Genomic DNA, 14,135 nt, shown 5'->3' with positions numbered 1-14,135 from the left:
TGCAATGGTGCAATTACAATAGATCATTTTTTATCATAAACTTGAATTTGGCGACGTGTTCCGATGGAATTAGGTCGCTGTCAGGCAGTCAAGTGTGGACTCTACTCAGCTCCGCAAATTCGCTGTACGTGTACGGCTCCGGACAGTACGTAACATAAGGACTATTGTGCATGCCTTAAAAGCGCTGCTCCACAGAAACATCCCAAGATCGTACTGTACCCGAGGCATGGGGTACATGTGTGGGGTAAGGTAAGTACCTTACCTACTTTAGCAGTAAGTACAGGTACCTACCAAGCCTGGGTGCGCACTCGCCCCAAACTTGTTGACCTAGTTCCGCTCATCCCCTTGATCCATCCTCCGTTGGACGATTGCTCCTCAGAGCCACAATCTGTTGTCTTTAGTGAAGAATACTTCCAAGGAAGCGGATCATACATTTAATGCCCACGAAGTTACTATCCGAATCTGCTCGAGCATCTGGGAAGGCGTTATCTGTCTATTCCTTGAAGGAACACAGTGTTCCACCATGGCTGCCCAACAATCAGTGAAGTATGTATTTCATCGCAGCATTGTACGGATTGAAACACTTCTGATTCTGTGAGCTATATAGAGCATTGTACCGTCGCTCGCTGAAGCTTGCGCTTGATTGGTCTGTACATAGATATGTATGGCGAGGTCAAGCAGTTTATATCCGCTCCCTATTTGAAGCCAACAAGGACGTCCGTGACCCACGGCAACAAAAGGTAAGCTTCCCTGCCGTTAACGTTCCTCAATCGTTGAACTATAGACTAATACGGAGAATAAGGAACTGCTTTGGGAAACTGAAAAGGTCCTGGAGAAGTGGAAACATCCCGACTCTTATCGACCACCAACCGCACCCGGTGGTATGTGTTTAAATTGCACTTATCGATGTTGAAGCTGACGAAAGGGTCTTGCCCTTGCTGCTCAGGTTCTAAATACGAGCGAAACATCCCCGCTCCGATCTTGGACCGTAAGTTATGCTCCAAGATGAAGAATAGCCGCAGTATAATGATGCTTCTTTCTAGCTCCTCCAAAAATGTTGCTGTAAACGTAGGGGAAATCTTTTTATTCCAATTGAGGGTTGGTCACATTGCAGGCCTTGTGAAGTTTAAACTGAAAAGACATCACAGGCGTATTCACTTTGGTGGACTGGCAGCAATCGCAATATCAATCTGCCGGATCTTTAGATGCCCTAAGAAGCATTACTCAATGACAGTAACTGGTGAGAAAGCCAACCAGGCTGATGGGCAAACCGCGATCTACACTTAAGGGTCTTAAACAATACTTCGTCCGGAACTGGCAAAGATCGTAAGAAATTAGCAGAATGACATCTTCGCGTGCACTCTTAGAAGGCTAGGTTTTCGTAGTTTCAAAAATAAAATTTCCATTCGACAAGCTTGTCGTTGTGCTTAATCCATTTCCATGGACGCAATGTACAACCAGAACGCAGTTAAACAACCATAATACCGGTTCCCAACCGAGACCCCATTATCGTAACGTTAAAATAAAAGAACACCCGTCCCAAAAAAAAAGGAAAATATCAAACTCATAGCTCTTGGCTGGCCGGCTTTCCAGGCTTGGAAGTCTTCTTCGGCAAGAGATCTGATAATGCATTAGCACCGGTGCGAGTGATACAGGGACGTATTGCCTTACTTTGGTGAATGTTCGGAAGAACACCTCCCTGGGCGATTGTGACATGACCAAGCAATTTGTTCAATTCCTCGTCGTTACGGATGGCGAGCTGAAGATGACGAGGAATGATACGAGTCTTCTTGTTATCACGAGCAGCGTTTCCAGCCAACTCGAGGATCTCAGCTGCAAGGTATTCAAGAACAGCCGCGAGATAAACGGGAGCACCTTCACTTGTTAGCAAAAGAAGTAATGGATTTGAAAGAGGAATCTTACCAGCACCAACTCGCTGCGCGTAGTTGCCTTTCCTCAGGAGACGGTGAACACGGCCGACCGGGAAAGCAAGTCCAGCTTTAGAGGAACGACTATGGGAAGTTAGCTGCTGCCTGACAGTAGAGCATAATACATGCGACAACAGCTGGAAAAAAAGCTCTTGAGGCCACGGAAGTACTTACGATTGAGCATTTTTGCTGCTGCCGCTGGCTTTGCCACCAGATTTACCTCCGCCAGTCATTTTGAGAGTTGTAAGTGGATTTAAAAAAAGGGTGATAGAAGGCGAAAGTTGACGTGAGTATGCCGATTTGAAAGTTAGATGTGACAAAAGATAGACCGATGGGGGATGACGGTGATTATAAAGGCAGCAATTGGAGTGCTAGTAAATCGGAGGCAGACCAGATCAACCACTCGCTTGGCACGAATGACCAATCAAAACATTGATGGACTGCTCTACGCGTGCATGGCCAGGAATCGGTTTAACTACTGGGCATGAGATGATTCAGTACTTCAGAAATACTTCGGGGCTAGTCCGCTTAAGCCGAATTCAAGTATAAGGAATGCAGTGATACTCGATTCTTAACCGATGATCTAGTGAGATCAGAGAGGTACTGTAGAGGTACCTAGGTACCTTACCAAGCTCCTGGACACCACCTTCGCGTCCTGATGTTATGATCTCCTTGTTTTCCGTTTCAGGATTAGACTAACTTTTGCGCGCCTCGTGAAAGCGAAGTTCCCAAGATCACCCACGCATAGCGCGCACCTATAAATCCCGTCGCACCCCTCGCCATCCGATCATTTTCTCCTCTTCCTCATCTTTACATCCCCACAGCGACCCTCCGTACCCTGCGAACCTATCAAGAAACCATTTACCGACTTTAAGCCAAGCATTTGTGTTGTAAAACCTATCATTCACGCAGAAAAGCAAAATGCCTCCCAAAGCCGCAGAGAAGAAGCCCACCACTGGCGGAAAGGCGCCTGCAGGAAAGGCTCCAACTGAGAAGAAGGGTGAAGCTGGCAAGAAAACTGCTGCCGCCTCGGATAAGAAGAAGCGCACCAAGACTAGAAAGGAAACCTACTCTTCTTATATCTACAAAGGTAGAGCTTTAAAAACTATCGGAAATCAACTTCACCTGGTACTGACTATATTCAAGTTCTCAAGCAGGTGCACCCCGACACTGGTATCTCGAATCGCGCCATGTCAATTCTGAACTCTTTCGTCAATGGTATTTTAAATCCGGACCGTTACCATTGGCGCATTTGCTTACTTGTTTAGATATCTTTGAGCGTGTTGCCACTGAAGCCTCTAAGCTCGCTGCTTACAACAAGAAGTCAACCATCTCATCCAGGGAGATCCAAACCTCGTGAGTTTCCCAAAAAAACACCTTTTAAACTATTGCTGACATATTTAGTGTGCGACTTATCCTCCCAGGCGAGCTTGCCAAGCACGCTGTTTCTGAGGGTACGAAGGCTGTAACCAAATACTCTTCTTCGACGAAATAAGTTCTTTCTTTTCCAAATTAATTCCGAGCCAAATTATGTGCGTCCGAAATCCGACCTGACACATGTGGTCTGGTTGAACTGGTGGGATTTAAGGGGTGTTATTCGGGTTCTTTCTTTATGCGTCATGGGATGGCCTGCTTTTCATGGGGCAAATGTCTTTTACGGTTTTTTTGTGGGTAAATGGGCTGCGAAATACAGACTCTCGAAAGGAATTAATGATATAACCTTTCTATTTCGACATTTCCTCCCTCATAACTTGCTATTCATGAATTGATCTGCGATTTCCCCTCGTAATCACCGGGAACTAGCCCGCGACAGAAACACGCTTTGTATTCTCGATTGTATGAGCGTATTATATTGAACGTTGGGCCTGTCGAACACGTTCATGATTACAAGCAAGAATTGGTATCAGTATGCAGGTCGATTTATTGAAGCTAGTATCTTTGTTCCCCGTAAGCATCATGGGCCGATGTCATCATCATACTCGTCGTCCAATGGTTCAACTTCATCTATCGCGTCGTCTCTACCCAACTCCTGGCCGTGAACGGGTTTTTGCTGAGATGCAATATTGACGATTGCTTTTCCAGGAGTTTTCGAGATGCGTTCACGCCAAGAAATCCAGTCGGCTTCATCGCGGATCAGAAAGCCAATTAGCATACTTGGATCCATTTCGCCAATTCGTAATTTTCGCAGCCGTCTTGTATGGCAAGAATCGACTTCTGCTTCCGTATAGTCTTCCGGGTTCAAATGAAGCGGCAACGCTGGACGAGTTTGATGAGGATCCAAGTAGAAGAAGGAACTTCCCTGAACGCCGACGAAGTAGTGGGAGGAAGAGGGCCGGCCGCTGATAGATTTTCATGAGTCCCATCCAAATTTGCCAAAAAAAATTTCGATTAAGCAGACATACCCAGCAATCCCAACGGATTGTGAAAGAGTCAGGGAACTTTTTAACGATTCCCAATAAAGTGGAGTCACTCGATCAATACCCAGCCGGATACCGACTAGCAAAAGAGTAGGGGTAAAGGTGCCGTCTTCGGTTGTTGCGACTTTCATTAATCTGTCTTCATATATATCGTCGCCATCACCGGTCACGTAAACCTTGAGTCCGATCCCGCTCAGTTCGTTTACAAGCGCACTTCATTGCGTAAGTGACACGTATATAATCGACCACGTGCAAACTTACTCTATGCAATGAGCCGTGGCAGATGGCCCAAACCACTCTCCTGGATGCTTTCCGCAAGCTGTGGCTCCGTGCTCAACAAAACGATGGATTGAGAACGGCGCGTCTGGGTCATCTGCAAACAAGGAAAGAATGCGCCTCTCCTCAATTGGCCCGCTGCCTCTTCGCCAGTCTGTTTCCTTATCAGTAATAGCTTAATTGGATGCATAATAAGAATATCACCTCGCCCGAGCCTTAGAATAACCAAAGTATTGATGAGTAGACTTTGACCGGACCTGATCATGCAACCCCAGCCGGTATCAGAGGTGAAACCGGAAGGGTCAAGCAAGTGACTTCTTAGACGCACTGATAAGGTCATATTCGAGGTCGCTTTCGAATTCCGTGATTTTGGGATTAGGGGAAAATTGGACCGGTATGTGAGCCATATCTTTGACTCAAAGTCATCTAAGAAGGATGGCGGCCAACCACCGACGCTTTCCCGCCTACTTTCATTAAAGCAGTGAGTAGCATCACCGCCAATGTTGCTGGTAACATTACCCTCTGCTGGCGCGCTTTGTAACTGATCGTCCTTCGTTTCAAAACTGTCGTCGTTGCATGTTGATGCAGAAGACACGTATTCACGGCCTAAACACCAAATTGGCGTTCCAGAAATATCGTCATTTTCTGGCTCTGGATCCCAGAAATAACGTACGAAGCGCTTGTAGCGACCGAGATCCGGGCTCGTCATGGCGAAGCTTTTTATGCCCGAGGAGAAGAGGAGTATGAAGAGAAGAAAAAAGACTGCGAACTGGAATAAACCGGATAATGAGGCTCGAATTCGCAATTCACCATAAGGTTATCGCAGAACGACGGCAAAGATGGACCAAGACTGCTCAAAAGAGTACGAAAAACAAAACCTTAGAAAAGAATACGATAACGTTGTTCAGTCATTTATCATCATCCAAGGTGACTAGAACAGCAAATAATATCAGTCCTATCATGAAGAGACAATGTAGTGATATATCGATGAGTGCATATCAGCACCTTGTGTCATCAAGCCCTCCGAGGGGCGATAGCTCTTTAGCTAACTAGAGCAAGGTAAAGTAATGTACTAGCAAATTGGCGGGGATGAAGGTGGCTACGGCGGCTGACCCACCTGACTAAGGATCTCGGCAAACTGCTAGCTGGGTACGCTTAACCAATTTATGCTTAGCTGAATGGTTGAGGGATTACAACTGACGGTAATGTGACACCGTAAGTATTCCAACAAGAAATCGAACACTTGAAATATCAGTCTCACCTTACAGTGGAAAAGCTGAATCGATTCGCCATATCAGTATGGCTAAAGGGAAGAAAGGAGCCCGCCGTAACCAGGCAAAGAATCCGCTCAGTGGCGGTCGTATTGAATTCCGCAATTCAGGGTTTTCTCCGAAGGTCGAGAGTCCACGTACTCAATCCTCGTCGCAAGGTTTGATTTTCTCCAATGGTCACTCTGACAATTGTATTTTTTCTCACGGACTTGATTTTCCCTGCAGAACAATCACATTTCTCGCTTCAACAAGAAGCTAGGAACACCGAGCGTCGACACTCGTACTGGACCTCAGCTTCAAAATTGCGTCACAATGGGGTTGCCTTCGTCAGCGCAGGAAATTTTGATGCCAATAGGCTAGTTGGCGAGGAGGATGCTGCTATAGCATGTGAGCAAGAAGAAGCAAACAAACGTCAAGCGGGGGCAAGGATAGATTTCGATGCGAACAATCCGGCTAAGATCCAACCTGATCAAGATGTGGCATCCAGCTTTATGGCTGGTACGGTGGCTCAACCGACTGAAGATGAATCTCAAAGAGAGAGTAGTCTATTTGCCGTGGATGTTGTTGGATCCTCCTTGAATTTTGAGACCGGACTTCCACACCCCAGAGTGCGGTCGTCATCGCCGGCTGCATCCGATTCAAGTGAAGAAGTTATCTTATTTTCTGGAAGAAACAGACCTTTGGCCCACATATCGGAAACGCTAGATGAAACACCTCTGACCATTTCGTCCTCTGTAGGAGGAGGCCATCAAGCCCGATTTGAAGGACAACCGACAGATGATTCAGCCGGAGATGCCTCTAGGAGACGATGCGACCCCGCGTTTAAAGAGCCTTCTAGAGATGCCACGGAAGAGCGATCCAATGGAAACAGATCTTTCCAGCCTAAACATGAGAATATACAATCTCGTGACCATTTCTCAAAACAAGCCCTATTTCAAAATCGAAAGAGCCATAGCGTCGTCACCAAATCTGGCCAGGAAGACGACCCGATCGTGGCAGACTATATCGCAAATATGAAAGAAAATGATGATCGGGGGTTCACGGAAGGCCACACGACCTATACACTCAGAGATTTAGGCGATGTAGATCAAGCTTACCAGGTTGACATCTGCAGAAAGACGCCCACCAACCAATCATCCTCAAGTCGAGCTCCTCAACCACTCCGCGGATCGTGTAAATCCGTTGATAGGAAGCCCAGATTATCTCACTTGGTGGGGGGCAGTGTAAATGACGCTTTTCACACGACTGAGCAATCCGAGGCTGTTGAAGCGCGCTCAGTGCATACTCCTCAACGTGCTACATCGGACGAGCTCGAAGTGCAATTGCGGACAAACAAGGATGTTTCGACTAGATTAGAGGGTTTGGAGCCTTCGGCGGATTCTGTCAATGAACCTCAAAGCACATACAAGATCAAGCAGCCTACTCGACACTTGGATGAGGCTGCTTATCGGAAGAAGGTTCAGATGAACGGCAACGAAGGTGAAAGTAAGATTGGTCAAAGAGTGGCTGAGGATGACGAAGACGAATTTGAAGGGGGAGAAGAAGAGGCGGAGGAGAATGAGGGTATGGAAGAGGGAGAAGAAGCAGAGGAGGAAGAGGAAGAGGAAGAGGAAGAGGAAGAGGAAGAGGAAGAGGAAGAGGAGGAGGAAGAGGAGGAGGAAGAGGAGGAGGAAGAGGAGGGATCTGATATTGGCCTTGATTATTTGGAAGATATGCAAGATGAAGAAGATCTCATCGAACGAAGAATACAGAGGATGACAGATGAGAAAATCGCGAGGCTACTGGAGAAGCAAGAAGAGTTGGGGTTGGGGTCTGGTGAATTGATCCTGTTCGATGGAGATGATGGAGATGAGGAAGTAGGGGAAGAGCTTGAAAATTTTCCGATGTGGAACACATCTCCTGGACGCCGCCCACAGTCTCGCCCTAAGCACCAATTTCCATCCGCTAACTTAATGGCTGATGTTCTGGACAACGATCCATATGATGGCTTTGATGTCATGGATTTTGATCGCCCCAGTCTAAAACGTAAGCCAAAAGGTCGCCGTGGGACACTTCCGTTTGGGCTGTCTGACAGTGAGATGGAAATATCGTTACACTCTACATGGGAGAAGGACAGGAAGAAGAAGCAGTTGAAGAAGAAAGAACGGGAGGAATTGCGAGCACAAGGTTTACTGGGAAAGTCCAAGAAGGGAAAGCCGCAACTCAAAGCTAAATACAAGGAGGGGGTTGGACTTGAAGATATTAAGGTCGAAATCAAGCAATTTTTGAGAGCTGAACATACAAGGTATGATGAACCTTGTCGCTTTTTGGTTTCAAAACTAATATTCTCAGCCTTGCACTTCCACCGATGGATAAGCGGAATCGAAAACTCGTCCATGAAATCGCAAACGCCTTTTATCTAAAGTCAAAATCAGTTGGATCTGGCAAATCTCGATTTCCAGTCCTATATAAAACTTCGCGGTCCCGAGAAATCGATGTGTATTCGAGCGGACACATCGACAGAATTCTTGGCCGGAAGCGGTTTCTGCCTCGCATGGACGTGAGTCAAAAGAACGGTGCGCTGAGAAATGCAGGCGGAAAATCCGTGAGCGCGGGAGTCGCTTATCGGGATGGAGATGTTGTGGGCGCGACAGCCCCAGAACTTGGAGCAGAAAATAAAGGACGAGCAATGCTCGAGAAGATGGGTTGGAGCTCAGGAACAGCCCTAGGTGCTGTTCACAATAAGGGCATTCTACAACCGGTCGCACATGTGGTCAAGACTTCCAAGGCCGGGTTAGGCTAATTGGGTTCTGCGAGTGACTGAGAGTTTTTGAAATCAGGTACTCGTTAAGTTCGATTCAGGAAATGCTTCTTGATGTACATTGATGGCCGCTTGAGGTATATTTGTAATCACAACAAATCGCTGAACAGAAAGTCTGAATCCAGACATTGTTTTCTTGCCGGGTTCTTTTTTTTGCCAAAGCATCATCGAAAGCTCCTTTTCATTGAAACAAGCTCGATATAGTCTATTTCGCCGCCCAATTATAATCCCAAGCAACAGTAGAAGCTCTATTCTGAATGGAGCATTTTGATTTTGAACTCACGCGGAGGAGCGAAAGCCAATTCGGAACATATCTTTGGTTCGCCCAACCATAAGGGATTCGCTGCTCCTAGGATTGCAAATTTCAAGAAGACTGATTCTGGAGGCACCTAAAGAGTATTCCAGATAAGAGGGGATGTCTCAAAGATATTTCCAAGGTATCTTGCCCTTGACCAATGACGCGTCACCAACAGCGCGACGTAGTATTCCATGATAAGCTTGCATTAAAATCCACAACAGCTCTCTCATTTCCGCTTCTTTAGGAGAGGATTTGTCGCTTGCGGTACGGGCTGTGCGTGGTTCAGCGACTTGATGTGGTTAAACAGTTTAGTCCTAGATGAAAAATTGGTTTTGCATGAGGCGCATTGGAACTAGAACTAAGTTAGAATAGATGGAGTTTCATGAAGGCTCTTATGTGAGGGTCACACATTTGTCATTGGAGCGTCTGCAGTTTGAAGCTTAGCAGCTTTTTTTGCCCGTCTCTCTTTTGCTTTTCCCAGCTTTGGTTTTACAGAATGAGCTTCCGGTTCCGGAGAGAATTCATCATCTATCTCATCGCGAAGAGTCTCTTCGAGAGGTGGCTTCTCCGTATCTTTACCGTCTCCCTTCCCGGATATTCGTTCTTCAACTTGCGCTCTTGGTGCGTAATCATCGCTTGACGCCTCAGACGCGGTTGAATCGCTATCGTTGCTCATAATTTTTGAGGCGTCCCCGTTTGGCACATACAGAGAGGAGCTGTCTGAACCTTCAAGTTCAGTGATGTCTTGAAAATGATCTGGACCATCTGTGCTCGGATTTATAGGGGACTCTGTCGGTTGTCTCCCCGTGCTAGCTGCAGGCGCTTCAGCCTCTCCGGGATCATCGATAGATAAAGCCCCTGTTCGATGACTCAAATTGAGATCTTGGTCTTCCTTTTCCATCTGTTTCCGCAGCTGTCGAACAGCCTTAACATGCTTTTTGCTCTTCTCGTGAGCCTGGAGCTGATTTTCACTTTTGAATGTCTTGTTACACGCCACACACTCATAAATCATTTCTTGCTCGTTGTCCGCACCCTCTTCAATTTCACTTTCAATTTCAATATCGTCTTCACCTCGACTTTGAGACCATTCTGGCTCGATATGCTCTTTGAGCCTTTCCAGGTTAGCAGCTCGAGACCGGGCAGCTTGCGCCAAGGCAGCGTCTCGTAACAATTGTTGGCGTTGTTCTGCAGTCTGTGAATTTGGCGTATATCTTGGATCGCGCTTTCGCGAAAATGCTACCAAAGATCGCACAGTGTCGTTGAACTCCCGAACGCCTTCATCCCGCAACTTTCTATTCTCCTTCTCCATCATTCGTCGAACCCGTCTATCTGGTGCTTCTGAATAACGATATCGGTCTTTCCACGCGAAGGACTTTTTGGTGGAAAAGCCGCCCCAAGCGCTGTAAAAATTTCGAACGGACTCGTCATAAGTATCTGCCGCATATCCAAATGAGGGATAATCTGTCGGGTCTAGTCCTTCCCACTGGGAAGCTGCCTCTTCCTCCCATGCTAAGTTATCGAAAATATTTCGAAGGACACCGAAGAATCCCTTGGATGAATCGGAGAATTCTATACGTCCATTCAACCGCATAAGAAGAGAGTTAAGATCGTCCGCTGTTGTAACCGGAATATCATATTCATAATGGCGCTCTAAACCCTCCTCTCCGCCTCGTAATATGACGTCCCTGTGCGAATCGTACCAGGCTCGCTCCTGGGGATCTGACAAAACCTCATATGCAGATTGTACTTCTGCAAAGAGGTTTGTTGCTTTCTCAACATCATCGTAGTTACGGTCGGGATGCAGTTCGAGTGCTTTCTTGCGATAAGCCTTTTTAATCCTAGAATTTCATTAGCTGAAGTCACATCTTCAGGTTTTTATACTTACTCGTCGCCGGAGGCTCCGCGCTCCACGCCGAGAAGCTCGTAGTAGCAGGTTTTCATTCCGTTTGTCCCCGTCGCATTTGCGGAGTTTTGTGAAGCCCGGGATGATTGATTTGCGCCCACTAATCAGAGTCTGTATGAGTAGACTTATATCATATAACATCGTAAGAGTGAGGAACTGCACTTAGCCAGCCGGCAGACCTACTTTCGGAATCATGGTATTACATACTGTGGTGGATATTTGTGGGAGGGCAAGAATGATTTCACACTTGCCATTTAAAATCATGCGCACAGTAAACTGTCAAGCTGTTTTGCCCAAGGTCCTCGAGTATAATTTTACGCTAGGGGGCCGTACGTTAAGGGTGAGCCACAAGCAACGCTAATTAGGCTGGCTTTACTTCAACTTTACTGCAAATACGTTGTACATCAGTCTGCCATGTGAAAGCACACTCTACTGGCGCAAGTTAGGTAACACTGGACTGACTGTCTCGCAAACATTACAATGCCATGCAATATTAGCATCGCTGCATTTGTTCATCAAGAAGAATAAGTTGATACACTACCTTCATTTGACCAGCTCTTAAAATAAATACTTGTCTGGTTCGAACGGTAATTTCGAAGCAATCAAAGATTAATCACTAGCAAGTGCTCGATTTCGAGCCGGGGAGCAAGTCAGATTAAATACGTGGAATGCACCGCAAACAAAATAACAATTTGATGATTGCAGAGTCAACCTATGAGGAGTTAATTTTAGTTTAAATGCAGATAGAAAGAGAATTCTCCATCACTTGAATCAGTGATCGTTACTGTTTGTCATCAATGTCCACCAATTGTCGACGCAACAAAGAGCCACGCGAGGTAAATGTGTATTGTAGTGAGGATATTCGAAGGTATATGCAACAGGAGACATCCCATAGCATGTATGACATGGAACGGCATTTTATAGACTAAAATTGGTAATCTCGTTGTACATGATATGGCCATCCTTCAGTGATTCCTCTCCGTTACGAGGTCAAAGAGCAGAGCACCTATCAAAGGGGAAAAAACGCATTTCCAACAATTGTCATCTGCATCCAACTCGATTTCTCACGGCTTCCATTTCAGACGCGGAAAGTCCATCTAATAAGCCTAACTCAAATTTTGAAAGCGCTGGCGGCGACTGGACTGTGAGTAGTGTTTCTAGAAGTGAAGCTATCCTTTGGAAGAAGGGTCTTCGTGGATATTTTGTTAAAAGATATTTCAGATTAAACTCCATGTCCTTGCCATTTTTGGGTAATAGCTGAATATCCATTAGTTACCTAAGCGCTTTGCTGCGTACAATTGGTATGGAGAATACCTCTGATAGAAACTTTTGGCGGACATCGGCCAACATAGTATGCTGTGAAGAAGGGGTGGATGAATGGAGATCTTCGTCGAATGGTGTATTCGCCTGTCCTACCATTGAATTGCTAGGCTCGTCAGCTTTCAAAGCGCCGAAGCCCCAGGCAAATGCTTCTTTAGCGGACTCCAGCCCCTTTAGGCCCTGAATTAAATATTGCTCTAAAACAGATTGCAGCATGTATTCTCCTGCTAAACCCACCCATGCAGTCGTTATATCCATCTCGCAAGTGGTCAAGAGTTCAGCAGCTGAAAATTCCATGAAAAGCGGTAGAGTATCGAGCAGCAAAATATCGTTGGCAGTTTTGTATGGATTTTGGGTCGACTCCCGGAATTGCTCGTGTATTGAATTGTCACCGGAGCGAAACGCCTTCGAAGAGAATATGGTCATCGCTGATATGTCAATTTCTTGAAATATTTGCGTATCAACTACTGTGGACTGATGAGCCTGCCACGCCTTAGCCCGCGCTAAATTTCGATCTCGCAGGGATATCAAAGATGGGACGGTGAAAGCGCTGTAGTCTGGGCCGCAAAAAAAGATACTGCAGTATCTCAATAGTGCCAGGCGATGCCGGACAGGCGAGAGTGTTTGTCGCTCCGGATGCTTCGACTTAAATATCTTTAGAAATGCTTGATAACTATTAGCGTAGAGTTCTTGTGAGCCTTTTGCAATGCATTACCGTCCACGAGGCTGAAAGCCGACTCGGCCAGTGGAAAATGTGAAGACGATATCTCGTCATTCTGTCCCTCCTTATTACAATCCAGAAAAGCTTTACTTGCTGACCAAATCAGATAATCTAGAATCATCTGGTCACTCAGTCAGACACTCTCTAGGTAGGCTGAATCCAGGGGCATACTTCGTCGACTTCTGCATCGAGATCGCTTTGTGGACGGCGACCGGATACCTTTGCCATCGGTGTCGGATAATCCATGGGTCTTTTGGACTCAAAGGAGAAAATTTGAAGTAGGTGTGAGTTCCAGTAAAAATACCTCCCTTAAATTATAAACGCTGCAAGCTGCAGCTAGGAGGTTTGACCAATTGTACTGGACAGCGGTGGCTTCGAGGGTAATCGATAGATAGTGGACGCGACGTGATTGATCACCGATATTTGATGAATGCCTAGTAGCGGCTGTGACCGCGCAAAAGTATTCGCAGCCAGAAAAATAGGCTGTTTGTTTCCCTTCATTGTCCTATTTGAAGGGCTGATTCTGTCACAGGCACTTGTACTTCACGGTGAAGCTCGAAGTGAACCGAGTCACAGCTCTAGCAACTACTGCGATAGTTATGATTAGGACATGACTAAAATCGCTTCTCTGTTCTAATATATAGCTTGATCCAAAAGAAGCTATTACTCTTTCGGAGCATGATGTTTGTTTTCGTCGAAATGGGTAATCTAGTTATTTTGAATTTTTCATAGCTACGTTCATTTTATTATTATACCGAGCTACGTTTGGAATAATTAAAACATCGATTGGACCAGAACTTGCGCTGAATCAAGCTCATTTTAGGTATCTTCACATACACAGCTACGGAGTACATACTGGTATAACTACAAAAACCCTCTGGTTTTGCACCTAGCGACCACGACTTGCTCAGGAAAACGCGGCAAATATTCCACAATAAAGTATCCCTTACGAGACCGAGCTTCAAGACCAAGCCGTTTCCAGCACATGGCATTGAAATCTAGAAATTGCTATACAAATAGGATCAATCAACGGGCCAATCTGGACTGTAGGTGCTAGTTACTTCCACTGAAGTTAGGCTTCTAAATCTCCCGTTTCGGTTAAGATGATGTTCCGGGATATACATAAATACGACAATTAAAGCAACCCACAGCGCCTCCCTTGAAGATACCCCAGTACAACATAGTACAGCGTTATGGGATG

The 14,135-nt window shown here is 46.0% G+C and overlaps 7 protein-coding genes across 7 annotated transcripts; 3 read left to right on the top strand and 4 right to left on the bottom strand.

The window, feature by feature from the left end:
• The first annotated feature begins 365 nt into the window (after positions 1-365).
• On the top strand, positions 366-1,277 carry L228DRAFT_251763 (hypothetical protein). Its single transcript, XM_018333634.1, has 6 exons — positions 366-546; positions 608-740; positions 803-881; positions 947-988; positions 1,044-1,098; positions 1,149-1,277. Exons 1-5 carry the CDS (start codon positions 524-526, stop codon positions 1,064-1,066), a joined length of 300 nt encoding a protein of 99 aa, XP_018184447.1. The 5' UTR covers positions 366-523; the 3' UTR covers positions 1,067-1,098; positions 1,149-1,277.
• Positions 1,193-2,190, bottom strand: L228DRAFT_251761 (histone-fold-containing protein). The gene is made up of 4 exons (XM_018333633.1): positions 2,103-2,190; positions 1,924-2,012; positions 1,672-1,875; positions 1,193-1,620 (listed from the first exon to the last, which is right to left on the bottom strand). The coding sequence occupies exons 1-4, from the start codon at positions 2,159-2,161 to the stop codon at positions 1,565-1,567; spliced, it is 408 nt and encodes a 135-aa protein (XP_018184446.1). The 5' UTR covers positions 2,162-2,190; the 3' UTR covers positions 1,193-1,564.
• A 354-nt stretch (positions 2,191-2,544) lies between these two features.
• Positions 2,545-3,454, top strand: L228DRAFT_225410 (histone-fold-containing protein). The gene is made up of 4 exons (XM_018330381.1): positions 2,545-3,018; positions 3,075-3,146; positions 3,197-3,284; positions 3,333-3,454. The coding sequence occupies exons 1-4, from the start codon at positions 2,850-2,852 to the stop codon at positions 3,421-3,423; spliced, it is 420 nt and encodes a 139-aa protein (XP_018184445.1). The 5' UTR covers positions 2,545-2,849; the 3' UTR covers positions 3,424-3,454.
• Positions 3,455-3,882: 428 nt separating this feature from the next.
• L228DRAFT_215823 (putative cysteine protease atg4) lies at positions 3,883-5,330 on the bottom strand (the record flags this gene model as incomplete). The annotated part of the gene is made up of 4 exons (XM_018330096.1): positions 3,883-4,267; positions 4,331-4,558; positions 4,607-4,775; positions 4,826-5,330. 4 exons carry the CDS (start codon positions 5,328-5,330, stop codon positions 3,883-3,885), a joined length of 1,287 nt encoding a protein of 428 aa, XP_018184444.1.
• Positions 5,331-5,920: 590 nt separating this feature from the next.
• L228DRAFT_242185 (hypothetical protein) lies at positions 5,921-8,674 on the top strand (the record flags this gene model as incomplete). The annotated part of the gene is made up of 3 exons (XM_018331389.1): positions 5,921-6,050; positions 6,118-8,176; positions 8,224-8,674. The coding sequence occupies 3 exons, from the start codon at positions 5,921-5,923 to the stop codon at positions 8,672-8,674; spliced, it is 2,640 nt and encodes an 879-aa protein (XP_018184443.1).
• Positions 8,675-9,873: 1,199 nt separating this feature from the next.
• L228DRAFT_202389 (DnaJ-domain-containing protein) lies at positions 9,874-10,931 on the bottom strand (the record flags this gene model as incomplete). Its single annotated transcript, XM_018329644.1, has 2 exons — positions 9,874-10,828; positions 10,876-10,931. Coding segments are annotated over 2 exons (1,011 nt in total), but the record flags the coding sequence as incomplete, so codon positions are not given.
• Positions 10,932-11,803: 872 nt separating this feature from the next.
• On the bottom strand, positions 11,804-13,506 carry L228DRAFT_251756 (hypothetical protein). Its single transcript, XM_018333632.1, has 4 exons — positions 13,106-13,506; positions 12,929-13,055; positions 12,208-12,878; positions 11,804-12,150 (listed from the first exon to the last, which is right to left on the bottom strand). The coding sequence occupies exons 1-4, from the start codon at positions 13,178-13,180 to the stop codon at positions 11,935-11,937; spliced, it is 1,089 nt and encodes a 362-aa protein (XP_018184441.1). The 5' UTR covers positions 13,181-13,506; the 3' UTR covers positions 11,804-11,934.
• Between the last annotated feature and the right edge of the window lie 629 nt (positions 13,507-14,135).

Source organism: Xylona heveae (genome assembly GCF_001619985.1).
Source record: "Xylona heveae TC161 unplaced genomic scaffold L228scaffold_16, whole genome shotgun sequence".
Classification (NCBI taxonomy): domain Eukaryota; kingdom Fungi; phylum Ascomycota; class Xylonomycetes; order Xylonales; family Xylonaceae; genus Xylona; species Xylona heveae.
Note: the sequence above shows the minus strand (reverse complement) of the source record. Positions and strands in the feature narration are given on the sequence as shown.